The following is a 16908-nucleotide window of genomic DNA, read 5'->3' on the forward strand; positions in this document are numbered from 1 at the left end:
GTGTTCCTGTGCTTCAGCACACATTACAATTGACTACCAGGCTTGTGCTAGATTAAATGTATTAAAGGAAAACCTCTTAAACATGCAGGGCAGTGTGCCTTGAGGACCACGTTTGGGAGTAGAGGGCAAACTGGCCTAGAGTATGCGGTTTCTAGTTCTAAAATATAAAAATTTACTTCAAACACCTAAGCAATGTCTCCTTCGTTTCAGTCACCATGTCTGGAGGACTATTGGGCGCAATTGCCATTCTTAAGAAGACTTTCGACAAGTATGCTGGATCAGATGGTGACAAGGGCACCCTATCCAAGAAGGAACTCACAGTCATGCTAAAAGCTGAGATTCCTGGAGCAGGAGTAAGTAAAGTACACATTGCTTTTCAGGAAAGGCTGTGAATTCTTCAGGTTTCTCTAAAATCAGTCTTTCTTTCCACAGGGTGACAAACAGGAAGAAGTGGACCAATTTTTCAAGATGCTGGATGAGGATGGTGATGGTGTAGTTGATTTCAATGAATACATTGTTTTTGTTGCCACCCTTGCTATGCTCTTCAATAATTAATGAAATCTACTTGTCCAATCACACTGTCTGTGGTTTAAAAAAAACAAAAAATGCTTGAGCAAATTAAAGTGAATGTGATGTCAAATGTGTTAAAACAAGGAAAATAAAGCCTTTTTCACACCTAAAAGTCTTGTCCATTTTTTAACCAAGTAGAAATGATAAAACCAAACATTTCTGCCAGAAATGGGAATGAGCCTGAAATGCCTCATTCTCATAAAACAAGGTCAATCCTTAACTAACAAGTTTCTGTTTATATGCCTGGGACAAGAGGAAATGGCAGCATATGACTTCCTTTTCTTAACCTCTGGAACACAACTGTGTTCTGACTTCAGATAATTGGGCTCTGAAATGGCTACACATGAAATCAAGAATTTTTGGAAATGTTGCTAGAAATTATAAATCTCTCAAGACAAATGGGCAATGTGGTTTTTTTGCCCAGGATGACAGAACCGGGTGGGGACCACAAGACAGAATTGTTAAAAGGTGAAGGCACTGGAGAGAAAAATATTGCTATGGCTGGATAATTTGTATCCTATGATTTGCCACAAATGCTTTCTTCAGATTTTAAGTTTGAACCTCACATGATTCAGAATTTTAAACTAGTCACATCTCAACTGGATTGTCGAAAAGTAAACGGAGATTTGCAGCCTAGCAGAGAAAAATGCTGACCAATGTAAAAAGCCAAGACTGGTTTCTTGGACAATTCTACACATGAAAATCAGAGAGCTTGTATCTAAATAGAAAGTATTCTAGTTTTGTTTCATAATACAAAGCTACAAATGTTCTTAAATGAGCTGTGTTTGGGGCAAGGGTGTGTTTTCTTTTTTTTTTAGAACATTAGACTCGCTGGACCTAAACTTAAAAATGGAATGGTAGGCCTACAAGCTTTTAATTTTTTTGTAAACCTTTCTCAGAGGACAGTTTTAAAAAGTATTTCCAGATGTGAGTTGGGAACTAAAACATTTAAGACGCTCAGATTTTCCATGCAGCTTCTTCAATGCTGCCCCCTGGTGAACATTTTTCAGCACATAAAATCTTTTCTGTACTAAATAATACAACTGGGAAAACGGAGGAAACACTTCCTGCTTATAGTTTGTGTTGCAGCATGATATTATTTTGGGGTAGAAATAATTTATTAAATTCAAATATTTGTGTTTTGGATTTTTTGACTGCGATCGACTGGCGACTTGCTCAGGGTGTACTCCTGCTCTCGCCAGTTGACAGCTGGAGATAGGCACTAGCATCCCTGGAATAAGCATGTTAGATAAAGGATGGATTTTTTGGCTTTAATCATTTGAGTGTCAAACCTTCGGAAAAGCTTTAACCTGCTTCCTTCTAAAACATATTTATATTGCAAGCAGCTCAAGCGGATTAAAGCCAGTGATTACTTTTTAACATAACATTAAAGACCACAAGAGAAAAAAAAGTAAATGTGTCAAACTCTACTGTGAAGTTCCACAGAGTCCTGCTAATGAAACACTTGATTCAGGTGTGTTGGAGCTAAGACTCGTGAAAGTTCCAGGATACAGACCCTGTAGTGACATCTGTGAATTATATGTCACTATTAAATGGCCTGTACTGAGCTGCAAGTCCAGAAGACCCGGAAGCATTTCACTCTACATTCAGTCATTCACCCATTCATGCACACATTTATGCACTATACCAAGTATTGATTGTTTTTAACCTTTTTTGTTCATAAATTAATTTTATAAACCAGAATTATGCAGTAATAAGAAAAAATTTAATTGGTCAGAGATCCTGAACCAATCAAGATTTCTGATTGCTTCAGAAAGTGTTCTCTTCTTGTTACATGCAGAGCACACTGACACTTGGGGGGTGGGGAGGAGGAATAAACCAGAATCACACTTTGTTGTTGTGGAATATCCAAATGTAGAAAGTTCTGTGAAATAACATGACTGCAAAGTAATGAGTCTAAAAATTTTCAAAATATTTCCACTCTTTGAGTCAAAATATTTTCCTAGTGTGTTATGGACAGCATCTGAAAACGTCAGTTCCAGACTTTTGCTGTCTTGCCACAGATTCCCAATTGGATCTAGTTTTGGACATTAATTGACCTATTCTGATACATTTGATCTAAACTACTATGTTGTTGTTTGGTTTAGGGTAATTTCCTGATGGAAGGTGAACGCCCATTTTTGTCTGAAATGTTTTGTAGTCTCTAAGAGTTTGCAAAAAAGAGCAAACTATTATGGGGTTAATTTATCCACTGGGTTTCTGGTAAGTATTTAGAACAGGCATCAAATTTATTAGTTCTTCCATTGATGACAATAACAATGTCATCCACCTCGGCAGAAAAACAATTAGCTTGCAGAAAATCAAGCAATGTTGCAAATATTGTAAAAAAAAAACAAAATGTTATTACCATATTTATTAGAATACTTGTTAAATTTGATGGAAATTTGTCAACTTTTTATTACAGGTACCATGCTATTAATAAACATGCTAGCAGAAAAACAATCTGTGGTAATTTGTGGTCAAAGATTCTCTGTTCAGCATAATATGATACATTTTCTATTACATTATTGTTGTTCCTCTCTGAATTTCTTCAGGTCCGATCAGTTTTATTCCCTTGCTATGCAATATCTGATTTTTGGTTTTGATTTCCCAAAATAATAATGCCCTTAGAAGCGCTACTTCAAATTTCCACTGAAAAACAATCTTCTACAATGCTGCCCCCTTGTGACTGGATTACAATACATGTACTGTATTTGCATGTCAAAATGCTGAAAATGGTTGACTGCAAAGACTTAGATTTATTTTGTACATTAACAAAATTGTGAGAATTTGATATATCTAATTGTAACTTGTCATGATTTGTATGTCACTTGTAGATGGATTAACTTATGCTTAGAAGAGCAAAAAAGTATCTGGTTGCTTATGTCTTTATCTTGAAGTTACAATTGCAGGATTAAGTTTATAAACATGTTAAATTGTTTGTTTTAAGTTTGGGTAGTTTCAACCCAAACTCAATAATTTGCACACAAAAATGTTAAGCAATCAAAACGAGTGAAAAACTATCCAAACTCATACAGAAAGTGTTTTGTGTCTTATACACATTTTTGTCAAACCTATCTGTTTTGACTGTTGAAAATCTTCCTTTTAATGCAATAATATTGACTTATTTGATAAATAAAGCATTTATTAATCTAATTAAAGAAATTTGTTGAAACAGATCACTGTGTGGCACAACAGCTGCACTGCTGCTGAGAGGACAGCACTGCAGAGGGTGGTTAAGGCTCACAGTCCCCACAGAGAGGACTGTGTGTGGGGTGCAGCCTTTCCACCACCTCGGACCTCTACACAGCACAATGCCGGAGGAGGGTGCTCCTCATCATGAAAGACTCCACCCATCCTGCACACAGACTTTTCTAGCCGCTCCCCTCAGGCAGGAGGCTGAGGGGCATCCAGAGCAAAACCACCAGGCTGAGGAACAGTTTCTTTCCCTCAGCCATCAGACTGCTGAACTCAAGCTGCACCAAATGCAACTTCACCTCATAGCTTATTTACACATGAACACATAACTACATATATATATATCACTTAAATTACTTTATTGTTCATTTGTTTACTTTATTTTATTATTTATCTATTTAATTTTTTAGTGTAGTGGATTTTTTTTTTTATCTGGGACCCGAGTACAAATTTCGTACCACAAACTCTCAAGATGGTATGACAATAAAAAAAAATCGTTGAATCCTTCTTCAAATATTTCCTAAATTCTAATTAGCATTATGGTTTAATCTAACGTTTAAATGAGTTCCAGGAAGCAATTATTGTTTAGTCGAGCTCAGGGATAAACAGAGGAGTTAGAAATGGAATGCTCCCCAGTCTTTGGTTTCGGCAATCATCGGCATTACTCGTCTTTTTCCGGCGTGTACCAGTCATTTAGCTAGCCAAGCTGATTAGCCAGGCTACTACAGCTAATGTTTGTAGGAAATTTAACGTTCGGGGAATTAGACTGAATGATACAAACAGTGTAGAAAGATGGCGGACGTAAAGGGACAAGGAGTTTGCTCCTCGGTCCCTCCGTTGCCTCGCCCTTCCTCCCGTAACGGCTCCGGTAGCGGCAGCGTTACGCCAGACACCGGCGGCAGCTGGCAGACGCCAACCACCGTTACTTCAGGCCCCAGGCTGGTGCGGATAGTGAAGTCTGACTCGGGCTACGGCTTCAACGTTCGGGGGCAAGTAAGCGAAGGCGGGCAGCTGCGGAGCATTAACGGGGAGCTGTACGCTCCTCTGCAGCATGTGAGTGCTGTCCTCCCCGGGGGAGCTGCAGACAGAGCCGGTATCTCAAAGGGGGATAGGATCCTGGAAGTGTAAGTGGGAAAATGTTTCTACGTAAGTGAAAAATGTTTTGAACTGTAATTGGCTTGTACTGTTATTAGGGCAAAATGCACTCTCTATTTAAGACTTTTCCCCTGCCCTTTGGCAGGGGATCACCACCAACCTGGCTGATCTTGAATGCAGAAATATCCCAATGAAAGGAGTGTTTGTGTGCGTCAGAAATCATTAGAAATTCCTCTCACACTGATGTCAGACAGATATTCCTTGAATCGTCCCTTCTACATGTGAAATGTAAAGCAATTCCCAGTTAATTCTAAAATTATAACAATATTAAGTACCAGCACTGTTGCAGTATTGGCTACATTGACCACATGTTCCTGTTTCTAGTTTAGAGCAGTGAGGTTTCTGCTACTTTTTGGATAGAAGTCACCATCCTCAATGGCCTGTATGCATGCTGATGTTAGACTCTGTTGCTATGGAGAAGAGCACACATCCTAGAGCTCAGCATCAGCTAAGCCTCTTCAGTGTTTCTGTGTATGGTATAAGGCGATGCAGGTTCAGCTGTGATAGGCTTGCCTCTCAAAAATGCTCAGTCTGATTGGTTATTTCTTTTTTTTGCACGCTGCTTTGTGAAAGGGTGGCCTGCGGTAACCTGGCAGTTGGTTGACCCCATTATTGCTGTGTGCAAGCATGCGGTCTGATTTGCCATTAGACAATCTGGCATACCCTTCTAACTCATCTGTGTGCCTGTTACTTAGGTCAACATCAGCATTTGATTGCTTCTTATTGATTATTCTCCCTCACTATACCCTCAAGCTTATATAGCTTCCACTCCTTGATTTAAAGTTAGCTCCTGTACAGTGTATAACCTCCCTGTCAAAACAGTGTGTGCGCCAAGCTTGCTTGCAGATCATCAGGAAATTATTGTTACTTTAACTCTTTATGCTAAGTTATGTGCACATTTATATAGAACTATTTCCTTTGAAGATTTTTTTTACAAGGTAACTGATACAGATATTTCTTAAAAATCTTACTGTATGATTATTTTTAGTGTTTATTACTGAAATTCTTAATGGATTTACTTTGCAGGCAAAACACTCTAAGCTACACTAACGGCTTCAATCATATTCCTTGTACTCTTTTTGTGATTTCTCAAATTAATAAATAACATATTTATTCATTAAATCAAAACTAAGGAAGTTGAGACACACATAAAGTGTGTTTTATAGCTTGTTCCATCACTATCAAAAGTGCTGACAGTGTGAGTGCAAAGGCCACACTGATGCTTATTATATCATCACAGAGCTGCAGTAAAGGAAGCAATGCCAAAATGCTCAGTCTGCATTTTTGTGTTGCTGGAGACTGCTCCCAGCACACCTGGAAGATGTTTGCATATGGTTCAGTCCTATTACTCTTCTGCTTACTCATTCCCATACATATTTTATCTTATCCAGCTTATGTAGTCGAAGCTTTCTATGTGTCTTAGGGCTGTTAGAGGAGCATTACTCCATTATATTTCTGTGTGTAGCTGTCATTAAGTTTCCTGACAGTTAAGTATTTATACTTCTCTCCTAATCTACAACTTTCTTTAAAAAAATGTCCTCTTCCCTGTCAAAGTCCTATCACAGAGAACATCAAGCCTGGCAGCTGTTTTTATTTCTATTTTATCTTCAGTAACACAATGTGATAATATGCGACTTATCTGTCGCATATTATCTGAAAATTTGGAAATTCATGTTTTTTCCTGCTTTCAGAACATTAGCAGTTGTCATGACGATGAGGTAAAACATTTAAAGATCTCTGGAAATATTTTGTAATAAAAGTACAATATTAAATGTATCACATCATCATAAAGTTTTATTTATCATTGCCTAAAGAATTAGAGCTGCACCAGCCACGAATCCCAATCTCACCAATTAACATTAATTCCTGATCTTATGTAATATGTGAAGTATAGTTTTTAACTTGAAATAACTTGATTTCATGAAGATGGAGTCGTTAAGCAACGACTAATAATTAAATAGTGTTAAATTTAATTATCTCAGTTTTACGCCGTAGTCTTAAATATGGAAAGATTTAATAAATTTACATATTCATTTATTTCTTCTTCCATCAACTTTTTGTTCTTGAAGGCAAATTTTTCTGTGATATATGATTATATCCGAGGTAGTGTCATCATGCAGTGAGAAACCTGCAAACTCCACGATGGAGGGAAACAAGAGATTAAAGTAGTTTATTCCTAGACATTCAGCTTTAGAAAGTCTGGTTTTGAAACTGACTTGCTGGCTCAAATTTGGGTTCGATGCCTTCCAAAAATGCATTGAACTACAATAACCTATGTATTACAGGAGTCACATGCAGGAACTAGAAAACCCCCACCAGTTTAAGTTTCCAAAGTTATATTAGAGTGACTTCCTCATGCCAGCTAGTAACCAAAACAACTGTCATTAAGTTTACAATAAAAATTTTAAAGAGAACAACGTAGGGCTGAGTTGGTGTTAGATATTTAGTTCTGTTTTTGTACTTTAATTGGTCTTATATTTAAATTTTAATTATATTTTAAAGTCTTATATTTAACATGCTGAAATTTGTAGAAACCCTGGTTAAATAAGTAATAAATGAGATAATATTTTGCTCATTAGTTTTACAGGAGTAGTAGTTGCTGCTATAAACAAGGAAAAAGTGCTCAGAACATATGTTTTGCTAATTTATGCAAGTTATGGCTCAGATTACCTCAACCTTTTGTACAAAGATATTTTTTAAAGTGCTGAATAAATACAGTGAATGTTTCTCAGGACGTCTTCACTGTCAGGCTGTCTGTAAAACTTGGACTCGGTTTTAAAAGTGTCAGAAATAACCGTAGGTGATGCTGAGACCTTGTAGAGGAGACACTGTGGCTGCTCTCAGTCAACCTAACTATAGGAGAAGTTGCTGCAGCTCTGTCATTAGAACTGCTTCTCCTCTTACACATTACTGCCAAAGTGTGCACACCCAATGTTGCTCCTGTTCAGCTGTACTCACAGCAGATACAGGCAGTTACTACTTACTAAATGCAAACAACAAAGACTTACTGAAGAGAATAACAATGTTTTTATATCAAAATGAGAAACTTTCTTCTGTTTACTTTATTATCATTCATTCTACTATTAATTCTGGACTTATTTTGTGGTTCACTTGCCGCTTGTGATGTGTGTCGGCTCAAATAGTGAGAAACTGAAACTACTGCTTTGAGCTTGATTTTGCGTGTCTCTTTGGATCTTTAGAAAGATGCAGCAACTCACAACAGCACCAGTTCCCCAATGACAACATGCCTTTCTTCTCCCTACAGCAATGGTGTAAATGTAGAGGGAGCCACACACAAGCAGGTGGTGGACCTGATCCGGGCTGGCGAGAAGGAGCTGGTGCTGGCAGTTCTGTCCGTCCCACCGCAGGAAGCCGACTGCCTGGATCCTGGTGACGACGTGTCGGCCCTGTCCTGTTATGACTACTCTGACAAGCAGGCCGTCCCGATCTCCATTCCGAGCTACAAACACACTGAACTCAATAGTGAAAAGTTTGTGGTAGGTGCAGAGCCTCGCAAACAAATTAATGCCCCTCAGTCTCATCTGGCCTTCATGGATAAGTGGAAAATCTAAACATGCAGCTAAAGATTTAGGGAATCATTTACATTAAAATATAGTAATTAGTGAAAATGGCACAAAACCAGATCAAAATCCAGTTAATTTACCGCAAGACTTGAAAACTGATGTTTATTTATACTCTTGAATTAGTCAGATTACATTGGAAGTATTTTACAGGGAAGAACAAGCAAAACTATCCATCTCTATGTGCAACGCTGGGAGAGACAAATGGTGGTTATGCAAAGTATCGATAGGGGGAATACATACTCAGGCCACAATTTCTAGACTTTTATTAATGGTTTCTCTTTATCACATAAAATCCCCCAAAAAACACTGCCTGTCCTAAAAAGGTCACCATCTGGATTTGACCTTTGTACCTAGATTTTCTGGCTTTGATGGACTCAAACCCAGATATTTCATTTTGTCTTATAGGATTTAATTACTGGCCCAAACATAATGAAAAAAAATTTTGATCAGCTGATTATTTTGCCGTACATATAAATATATATATACTCTAATACTTTATTTTTTTAAACGTGCAACATTTTTGAATTTAGGTAATACAGTCAGTAGATATAAACCAATATCAACTCATAAACTTTACTAAAAAAAACAAAAAACAATCCCATACGAAAAATAAAATGCACATCACACCAAACTATTTAACATTTTATGTAGTTCTGGTGTTTTGAACCGTCGCCTGCAATTCTGAAACTCAGAACGCTGACCACAGCTGCACCGCTTCTCTCTTCTTCAGTGCTGCCCGTTCTTCAGAGAGACGTTCTGCTGGCAGGTCTGTGAGATCACGGTCATGCCGCTCCAAAAGTTAACGTGTTCGTTCCTGGCGCTGCTTGTGAGATCACGGTCATGCCGCTCCAAAAGTTAATGTGTTCGTTCCTGGCGCTGCTTGTGATTAAACTCATAATTTCACTCTTCCAAGCTGTGCAGTGTGTGCCCTGTACAGCAAAAGGTGAAAAAGTTAAAGGGTCATGTCTACCTTTGCAAGGAACTGCACACGTTCTAATGATGGATTAAAAGTAAATTGGTAACTAGAATAAAGGAATTACAGATAAAGAAATGAAATCAAACCTTAAAAATCATTATCAGTTCTCAATAGCTAAAGTTTTAAGAATTTATGTTTTAGAAAGCTAACATATCCTGTTTTTGGTTCCCTGTCCTTTCCAGGTATATAATGTGTACATGGCTGGTAGGCAGCTGTGCTCCAAGCGTTATCGGGAGTTTGTGATTTTACACCAAAACCTTAAGAGGGAATTTGCCAACTTTACGTTCCCCAAACTTCCTGGGAAGTGGCCTTTTTCACTCTCTGAGCAGCAGCTAGATGCACGGCGCCGAGGCCTGGAGGAATACCTCGAAAAAGGTGAAGGACAGCTCAAGTTCTGCAGTGTTTTCTGCATCCAGAAAAGTTTTATTCTCACCTCCACACAGCTGTAAAGCAGTTGGGAATTTAATGTCTTGTGGTTAGAAATTTTCTTTTATGTCAGGCAGAGTCACATATTTTTATAATGACTACTTACTTGGTTACTCATCTTCCATCTGCCAAAAGTCCTGCGGGGCAAATCTAACTTTTTTTTGTCCTCCTTAAACAAGCCTGAGAACATAGTGTGGGAAAGCTTAGCAGAGACACTGTGTACTGTATATCAAAGTGTGCTATTATGCTTTTACTTTCACACAGAACCTAACTCTTGATGTTTGTGTCCTTCTGCAGTCTGTTCAGTACGGGTAATTGGAGAAAGCGACATCATGCAGGAGTTCTTGTCTGAATCAGACGAGGTAAAAAGAATAAAGCAAGTTAAAACTTGGGTTCCAACAAATATTTGCTGCTCCTGTTTGTGACAGTCTCTGTCTCCTTGCAACCTAGAACTATAACGGTGTTTCAGACGTGGAGTTGAGAATAGCCATGCCAGATAATACTACCCTCACTGTTAGAGTTCGTAAAAACTCTACTACAGACCAGGTTTATCAGGTAAACACACACATGCGTTCATCCATGTGTTCTTGTTCCTTGTTACACTCCCTTTCCATCTGCTTTTCCCTTTCCAGGCCGTGGTCATGAAGCTTGGCATAGACAGTATAACTGCTAGCTACTTTGCTCTGTTTGAGGTCATCAACCATACCTTCGGTGAGTAAGGACTCAAACAGACTGCAGTTGCGCCTTTCTTTCCTGACAGTGGCATGTTGGCTTTTAATTAAAATGGCCATGGCAATTTTTCCACTTCTGCTTATTTTAAAGGAGAAAAACTCCCTCTTTAAACGGAGAGTCACTCTGGCTGGTTTCACTTCCACAACTGCTTTAAAATGAGTCAGATTTCACGGGGTTTCGGAATGGAAAAGTAATTGACTAAAATTGTACTAAACAGTAGACGCATATTCCTGCAGCTCTAAAACATGTACTCAGCATGGTTATGTGATGTCTATTTCTGCAAAGAAATCTGCAGTATTTCGTTTAATTTAATATGTAGTTCAGACTTGTTGCTGTCAGGCACACAGAATGCAATCTTTTTTTTATGTCAAATAGTGATTTATGTCCAATCCAGTTGATTTGTCTAGCACATTTCAGCAAAAAGGCAGTTAAAAGTACTTTGCACAATTAAAAACATGAAACTATGCATGCTTCAGTGCTTAATGAGGCATGCATTGAAAAAACGTTTTTCCGCTGCACCAAAATGTGATCAACCACCAGATGTTGCTACTAAAAAATCTACTCTTTGTAGATTTTTTAGTATACCTTCAGTTGAGGTCTTTGCCATTTACGTGGCACAAAACTCGAAACATAAGTGGTGAGTTTTCACAGATTGAAGGTGGCTGAAATCAGTGTAAAAGTTGACCACATATTGTGGAGTTTTAATACAACGGTAGAGTCAGAGCTCACTTATGGACTTTTACCTTGATTCTCAAATATTCAAGAGTCAAATTTTCCCAGGAAAACCTTGTTACAGTTTAGTGAATGAGAAAATAATTTAGCAGCTCCATTGCCCTTATGTTTTCTGCTCTCCCTTAGGAAATTGTTATTAGGAGGTATTGATTTAATCATTATTGCTGTCTCACTATTTTCATCCAAACATGTTTCTTTTTAAAAAGAGAACATGTCAGCAGCAGACGGTTTTTGCATGGTAATTTAAAACCCGACTCCTCTAGAAATGTCTGTAGTAATTCAATAGTGAACATTTAGTTATTCATTGTGTTTAATTAATCCTATTGTACTAGTACTTTAAAATTGAGGAGAACTTGAGTGATGGAGAATGCAAGATATTTGATTTTGAAGTTATTTATTAATAATAAAAGCTATTTTGTTTTGTTTAAATCTTTGAATAACTGGAGATATTTTCCTCAAAAACCATGACAAAGATGAGCAACTGCAATCTTAAATCAAGCAAAACACAAACAAAAAAAAACATTTCATATGTCAAATGCCAGCAAATACTCCCATGAGCTTCAAAAGCAGCTTCATTAAAAGAACAGATGATGCAACACAGTGGTAAACATACCCTTGTTCCTATTTCACATCTGTCACCACCACCACCAGCAGTATCCACTCTTGATTTGCTGTGTTCCAACAGTTCTAATCAAAATCAGGTTTTGTTGCATTGTAGTAACAGGCTTTGTTTCTCCCTCTTTCTGTCATCGGACCTTATTCCTCAGTGCGTAAACTGGCCCCCAACGAGTTCCCCCACAAACTTTATGTACAGAACTATACCTCAGCCATCCCAGGAACCTGCCTCACTCTGCGAAAGTGGCTCTTCACCACAGAAGAAGAGATCTTGCTCAGTGACAACCAACTTGCTGTCAGCTACTTCTTTCACCAGGTAGGTACATATTTGCATAACGTGTATTTTTTTTCTGGGGGTTTTTGTTAAATATTACCATGCGTGTGACCCTTTTGCAGGCAGCTGATGATGTGAAGAAAGGCTTCATTAAAGTTGAGCAGAAGTCTTATCAGCTCCAAAAACTGGCAGAGCAGAAGAAGATGTCCATGGTTAGTACCGCACAAAACATCTCAATATAATTACTGATCACAGTTCAATGTTGAGTCTCTCTACATTGAGAGATTTGGATTATGTAGGTAGCTTGTTTATTATCTGATAAAGTAGAAACTGTAAAAATGCTGCATAACGCTCACCATCAGCTCCCCTTGCACCATATTACCCATGTTCATTAGTTCTGAAGTACTTTTAAACACTCTAGATACTCCTGGTAGTATTTAGCATGTAAAACAAAGTCTCTACATACAGTAATTTTCTTAAAACATTCATGAGGACATTTCCTGTCACCTTCACATAGTGTCAGGAAAAGCAGTATACTTTTTTTAAACAAAAATGGTTGAATGTGAACATGTGTGAGAACTAAAAAAGATGGAAGCACATTTAAAAACACGTGCTGTACAATAAATTATGAAAGACAAAATATATGTAAAGGTTAACAAGATGTAACAACTCTACAAGATTTAAGTAGCTTGAAAAAATACAATAAAAATAGACATTTTCTTCTCTCCTGCTGAATTAAAAGCCAATAAATACGGATATGTTATAAAATGAGATTTAAAAACAGCAAGAGTTGAAATCTCTCCAATATGGAGAGGTAGTTTGTGCCATAGTTGCAAAAGCTCTTATCACTGATTTATATTTGTCTGCAGCTTTAGAAAAATGAAGGAGCATGACAATTAGTTCTAAGTGATCAGGAGAAGGTAACAGCACCTTTCACTACCACATTTTTTATGTATTTATTTGTTATCAATTTTGTCTGGATCAGTCCTGTGTTCAGGTTCAATGACTTTTTGCTGAAGAACTGTCAGGTCATCAATCTTCCTTATGATTGTGTAGACCACAACACTTTTTATGAAATGTCTCTTTTTATTTATCTTGTGTAATATTCAAATTCTTTAGGGAAACTGAATTTTGGGCTTTCACTAATTGTAAGCCATAATCATCAACGCTTATAAAAATGACCACCTGAAATGTATAATTCTGTGTCAATAATAAAATGTATTTCAGTTTTTGAAATTTGTGACTGACAAAAAAGAAAACCACTTCATGATATGAATTGATTTTTGATGCAACCATCAAAAGACGGATCACTATTTCAACATTCCTCAAAGCTTATAAAAAAGGCTCACTATTACTTCTTTGCTACTGAACTAATCTGTTTCCCAAAATTAGAATAAGAAGAAACAGAAAATATAACCAATCAGACAGGTACTGAAGAAGACGAGATTTACAAAGGGCTACAGAAAATCTGCGGTCAGAAAAATTAGACCTACACCATTCCAGTACAGTGCCTCTAATGCACAGTGTGTTTATGGGGATACTGTGGTCATCTGTACCAAATGTAGCTGTGATGTCAAAAAGTGACTAATGAAAATGCTGTGCTGTGAACGACATTAAAACCATGTTCACCTAATAAAGGTTGCAGGAGCTCAAACTGCACCCATCACTGCCATTATTATTCATTCAGTATTATTCATACTTTTCTTTCATTCTCTTCTTACTCTATGTTGTATTTTGCTCCCTGAACATTTTCAGAAGGAGGCGGTATTAACAACACGGCTTAACTAGGTTCATTCTGCCTCTTGTACTCTGGAGACGGGTAGTCTGGGACTTTCTCATTCACATCTCTAGAAGTGAGAGCTCATTTCTGCTGAAAATATCCTCCTGTGACGGACATGTGTGAAGAGCAACTTTAAAAACCTCAGGCTACCCTATCTATTTGCACTTTCGGCAAAACATCCCTGGTGTTATTGTGTTAAAAATGTCTTGAACGAGTTCCAGACAAAATTGCCCCAGTAATAATATGTGTTGACTTACTGTAACTGGGAGCTTAAAGTAAAGGCAGTAATTTAAGGAATTTAAAAAGTTCTTCAGCTGTATGTTTGTTCATGGCCCAGTGCTTTTAGAGACTTAGCAGGTATGAGTCTGATCTGAGGCTGAGACACAGCAGTGAGCCCAAAGTTGGAAGAGGAGAATTAACTTCAACCACTTTCACACAGAAACTGGCATCTCCCTGCAGGATTTTGCTGAGGTGTGAACTCTCTGATTTGTGCTTGAGAATGTAACTGTTGTGAAACAACGAGAAAATGTTTTACTTCTCAGTTTCGCTTCATTGTTCTCCTGATTGCCGTTCTCTGTCACGCTCTGCAGAGGTGAAACTGCATCAGAAGACTTCTGCTGCAAATCTATGGGCCTTCAGTAGTTCTGTTTTGTGATTGGGCAAGACTGGGTAGAGTGGAGTTTAAATCTCTTCTATTTCTGCTAGTGTATCTGCAGGAAAAATATGGTTATTGTCATCCCATCTAAAAGTTTAAGCAGATTAAAAACGTTGTGTCTCCACTGAAATTTAAAAATAAAAATCACTTGCAGGCATTTGTACTTAACGAGGTCTGTAAATGTTATCCATCTCACTACTTCTGTTTGCTGTGTATTTCTTCTCAGTACTTGAGTTTGTTACGGAGCTGTGAGGGCTACAATGAGATCGTATTCCCTCATTGTTCCTGTGACTCCCGACGTAAAGGCCATGTGATCACAGCCATCAGTATACATAACTTTAAGCTACACGCCTGTACAGAAGAAGGTACTCTGGAGGTAAGTGCAGCTGCTTCTTAGTTCACGTTCCGTTATTTCTGTGTATTTAATTCCCGTGTGTTGAAGGCGAGCAAAATAAAGACTCTTTGTCGCTACAGAGCCAGGTGATTGCTTTCGAATGGGGGGAGATGCAGAGATGGGACACAGACGAAGAGGGCATGGCTTTCTGTTTTGAATATGCACGGGGAGAGAAGAAGCCGCGCTGGGTGAAGATTTTTACTCCTTATGTAAGTTTTGGAAAGCTTGTTTTTTAAATGTCCTTGTTGCTGAGATACCTTTTTTAAATGATTAAGGCTGGACAGAGTTGACAGATTGAGCTAAGTACATGGAAATCTTGGAAGAAAATCCGATGGAAGACTCAGAGCTTCACCGTCCTGCAGAACAATGACCCTAAACATAAAGCCCCAAACCACAGTTTATGTTTTAAATTAATATTCATGTGTTGGAATGGCCCAGTCAAAGTTCAAACCAATATACAATTAAGACTGCAGCAAGGCTTACTAGTTGCTTTTCATAGACATTACATCTGATCAGATGTAACTTGCACTATTTGGCAAAGAGGAATTGTCCCAAGTTTCAGTTTGTAAGTGTTAAAAACAAACAGACATACTGCAAAAGACTTTCAACAATAATTGCAATGAAATGTGGTTTCATAACTGAATGCAAATCTGTACTACACTCTTTGAAAAGTTTGAAAACCAAATGTCTTTCTACCGTGCAATCAGGTAACATTTTGAGTTGATCTATGTAATAAAATTCCAATGAGATAAGTAATTGTTTGTTTAAATGTGACAAAAACTTTTGAAGCCTCCTTCACATGAATCTGTTTCTCTCTCCATGGATGTTCAGTTTAACTACATGCATGAGTGCTTCGAGAGAGTCTTCTGTGAGCTGAAGTGGAGGAAAGAGGTAACCACAGTCCACTTGTAACTACCTCGGTTACAGACTTTGCTCTAGTGTCCTTTTATTCATATCTCGCCCATGTGCTTCCAGGTGGAAGAGGAGGCCACAGACAAGGACAACAAGAACTGCAGTAAAGATGGTATGTGTGGAAAGGTAAGGCTTTGAATCAACAAGCATCTTTGTATCGTACAAGCTGGCAAGACTCGGCCCTGACCCACGTTTGTGTTGCAGAATATTTTCCAACTGTTGAGGCACAGAAGAGATGGGGGCACGTAGGGGGAGAACATTGTCACCGACTCAGCTGAGTGTTTACCCTGACCCAGTCTCACTCAGCCAAGAACTTACATGGTCATCATTTACACTCCATTAACTACAACACAGGACGCTGCCCCCCACATGTTAACCAACAACCATCTGCTGAAAAACATGAAAACACAAGCATTAAAAAAAAAAAGAAACTACATGACTCATGAGCCAGAACTTTATGAACATGTGTTAAACTAAAGTTTTGGCAGACCTAAAGTGAAGAATTCATGCAAGGTGTTCTTCCTGGTCAGAAGTGGATTGTAAGCAGGATGATTTAAACTTTTTTTTTGTTGTTTTTTGGAGCTGAAGAAAAACTATTGAAGTGAATAATCGGTGCAAAAACAAGGACAACTGAAAGCATTCAGAGAAAGGAGCAAAGACAAGAAAAATTTGCTATTCTTATCCGTTGTGGGGGCATGATATCCACATCTGGTGGAGAAGAGTCAAAGATCCTGGGATGTAACTTACAGTTAAATCGGGTTACATGTTGACAATTTTCACAAATTTTGCTCTGAATTTGCCTCTAGAAAGAATCAAAAAGCCTGAATGTAGCAGGTAAAACAAATGCATTTGTTAGTTTTATTTTTGGGGATGCACATGGAGCTGGAACTTGGATTTACACTAAT

General features: G+C 38.0%; 1 protein-coding gene across 2 annotated transcripts; it reads left to right on the top strand.

Annotated features, from left to right (window-relative positions):
• Nucleotides 1-4419: 4419 nt before the first annotated feature.
• LOC102218500 (sorting nexin-27-like) lies at nucleotides 4420-16627 on the top strand. Of its 2 annotated transcripts, none has more exons than XM_023331281.1 (13): nucleotides 4420-4892; nucleotides 8189-8420; nucleotides 9666-9858; nucleotides 10207-10271; nucleotides 10360-10464; nucleotides 10542-10620; nucleotides 12141-12304; nucleotides 12385-12474; nucleotides 14924-15073; nucleotides 15172-15300; nucleotides 15923-15982; nucleotides 16067-16115; nucleotides 16208-16627. In XM_023331281.1, exons 1-13 carry the CDS (start codon nucleotides 4561-4563, stop codon nucleotides 16279-16281), a joined length of 1722 nt encoding a protein of 573 aa, XP_023187049.1. In that variant the 5' UTR covers nucleotides 4420-4560; the 3' UTR covers nucleotides 16282-16627. The 2 variants fall into 2 exon arrangements, with proteins under 2 accessions (XP_023187049.1, XP_005814387.1); XM_005814330.2 differs by having other exon boundaries at nucleotides 4421-4892; nucleotides 16067-16129.
• Nucleotides 16628-16908: the final 281 nt, after the last annotated feature.

Source organism: Xiphophorus maculatus, chromosome 3 (genome assembly GCF_002775205.1).
Source record: "Xiphophorus maculatus strain JP 163 A chromosome 3, X_maculatus-5.0-male, whole genome shotgun sequence".
In the NCBI taxonomy this organism is placed as follows: Eukaryota; Metazoa; Chordata; class Actinopteri; order Cyprinodontiformes; family Poeciliidae; genus Xiphophorus; species Xiphophorus maculatus.